At 38.9% G+C, this 2,052-nt stretch overlaps 1 gene segment (V, D, J or C); it reads right to left on the bottom strand.

Moving 5' to 3' along the window:
- Positions 1 to 938: 938 nt before the first annotated feature.
- Positions 939 to 1,671, bottom strand: LOC142856445 (immunoglobulin kappa variable 4-1-like). The segment is given in 2 exon segments: positions 939 to 1,360; positions 1,561 to 1,671. Coding segments are annotated over 2 exon segments (456 nt in total).
- Positions 1,672 to 2,052: the final 381 nt, after the last annotated feature.

The following is a 2,052-nucleotide window of genomic DNA, read 5'->3' as shown; positions in this document are numbered from 1 at the left end:
TATGACTGTCTGTAATCTTTTATATTACATTTACTTTCTAGTTACTCTTTCTCCTTTTTCTTTCAAATCTACATACAATTTTTAAACATACTGATACTTGTTTACAGATCTTCTATGTCTAAATCTGTCCTATTGTGTTTCTGAAATCCTGTCTGTTCTAGAGAGCTTTTAAAATGCAAACCTGCAGCCTGACTATTACTACAGCTGCTTTGCCTTTCGGTTCTGCCCAGTGAGCATGACTGAGACATGTTCATTGCCTCTGCAAGCCTTGTAACCTGCCCCAATTCCAAGTATGCAGTGGGTTATGTCGCACTATTATGCAGTTTGCAACATGTTGCTCATAAAGCCCATTTAAATGCTTGATCTCCCGAAAGAACCAGAGTTATTAAATGGCCCAGGAAGCTGCCCTTTTGGAGAACTGTGGTTTTTGGCTTTTATTATTGTTTTTTCTTCCACCTTTGAACCAGAAAGAACTATCTTAATGGAGCTGCAGCATGCTGCCAACAAGCAGAGCCCATTTGAAAAAAGAAATGTGACTAAACTATGTTTTCTAGTGTCTAGAAATCCTTTCCAAGCCCTATCAGGTTTTATGGACATTTAGCTAGGACATTCTGGAGTTCCAATTTGTAGTAAGGAAATAAGAAAGCACCACAGAATTCAGTAAAAGAGCAGCAACATTTTTCCTAGAGCTTCCAAACATTGCCATCATTTTTACTTCTGTGCATAGAGTCTTATAATGGACAATAAAATTCCAGAAGTATTAAAAAATTTCTTCATATTCAAACAAGAGAACTGTGTTAAAGTGTTACAGAAGGAATATAAAGATAATACTGAGTTCTTTTTTACATTTTCATTTAAAGGATTTTTTCATAACTATAGACATAAGAGACATTAAACCCATTATTTTTTCTGGGATCCTCCAACTTTTGCACCACTCTTTGAACACACCAGCCTCAAGAAGCAAGGGGAAGTGTGCAGGTCCAGGGCTGTGTGGGGCAGGCAGCTGCTGAGAATCTCAGAGAGGTTTTGGTTGGAGGCTGAAGCACTGTGGGAGGAGTGCTGAGACTTTGCTGACAGTAGTAATCTGCCAGGTCTTCAGCCTGGACACTGCTGATGGTGAGAGTGAAATCTGTTCCAGATCCACTACCTGTGAAGCGATCAGGGACCCCAGTGTACCGAGTGGATGCATAGTAGATCAGTAGTTTAGGAGCCAGCCCTGATTTCTGCTGGTACCAAGCCAAGTAGTTAGTACTACCAGCTAAAAGACTCTGACTGGACTTGCAGCTGATGGTGACCTTCTCTCCTGCTGACACAGCCAGGGAGGATGGAGACTGGGTCATCACAATATCTGCACAGGCACCTGCAATCAGCAATAGAAAATGATGATGCATATTATAAAAAAACAATATAGTAGCAGTAGAAATTTGTCATTTTATATCTTTGTAATATGGTATTGTCAGAGAAGCATTGAGTAAGACGTATTGTCTCATAGCACACATTATGAATGTCTTATATAGAAGAAGTGACTCTAATAGATGATAATACTTTAGAATTTCTCACCAGAAACCCAGAACAGCAGGGCCATGAGAACCTGGGTTTGAGACACCATGTTGCTCCCTCTGCCTGTCTGATGTTCTCACTGAGAAGGTTTGGTTGATAAATTTTAGGTGGTTGGTATGAGTTGACGGGGCCCATGCAAAGCAGTTAACAAATTCATAAGGAAATGAATGTGCAGTGTGTGTGTGTGTGTGTGTGTGTGTGTGTGTGTGTACCGGGTGTCCATCAACAGGCAAATATAACATCATTGAAAGTGTGAGCAATCACTGAATGCTATCATCTTACAGTGCTCAAACAGAAATCAATTAGACACTTTAGTATCAGCTTTGTGTCAAAATCCACAACATTTTAAAATCAGTTTCAGAAACGTTAGGAAAGCTGTCTAAAATTAACATTACAATTGAAATGTTAAAATATGTTCAAAATATCGCAAAATAAACTTATAGTAAAAAATTCAATAAAAGAGAGAAATGGTGGAGAGAGGAAAATAAGAAA

The sequence above is a fragment of the Microtus pennsylvanicus genome, chromosome 8 (genome assembly GCF_037038515.1).
Source record: "Microtus pennsylvanicus isolate mMicPen1 chromosome 8, mMicPen1.hap1, whole genome shotgun sequence".
Classification (NCBI taxonomy): domain Eukaryota; kingdom Metazoa; phylum Chordata; class Mammalia; order Rodentia; family Cricetidae; genus Microtus; species Microtus pennsylvanicus.
The sequence above is the reverse complement of the archived record's forward strand: the minus strand, read 5'-3'. Positions and strand labels throughout refer to the sequence as shown.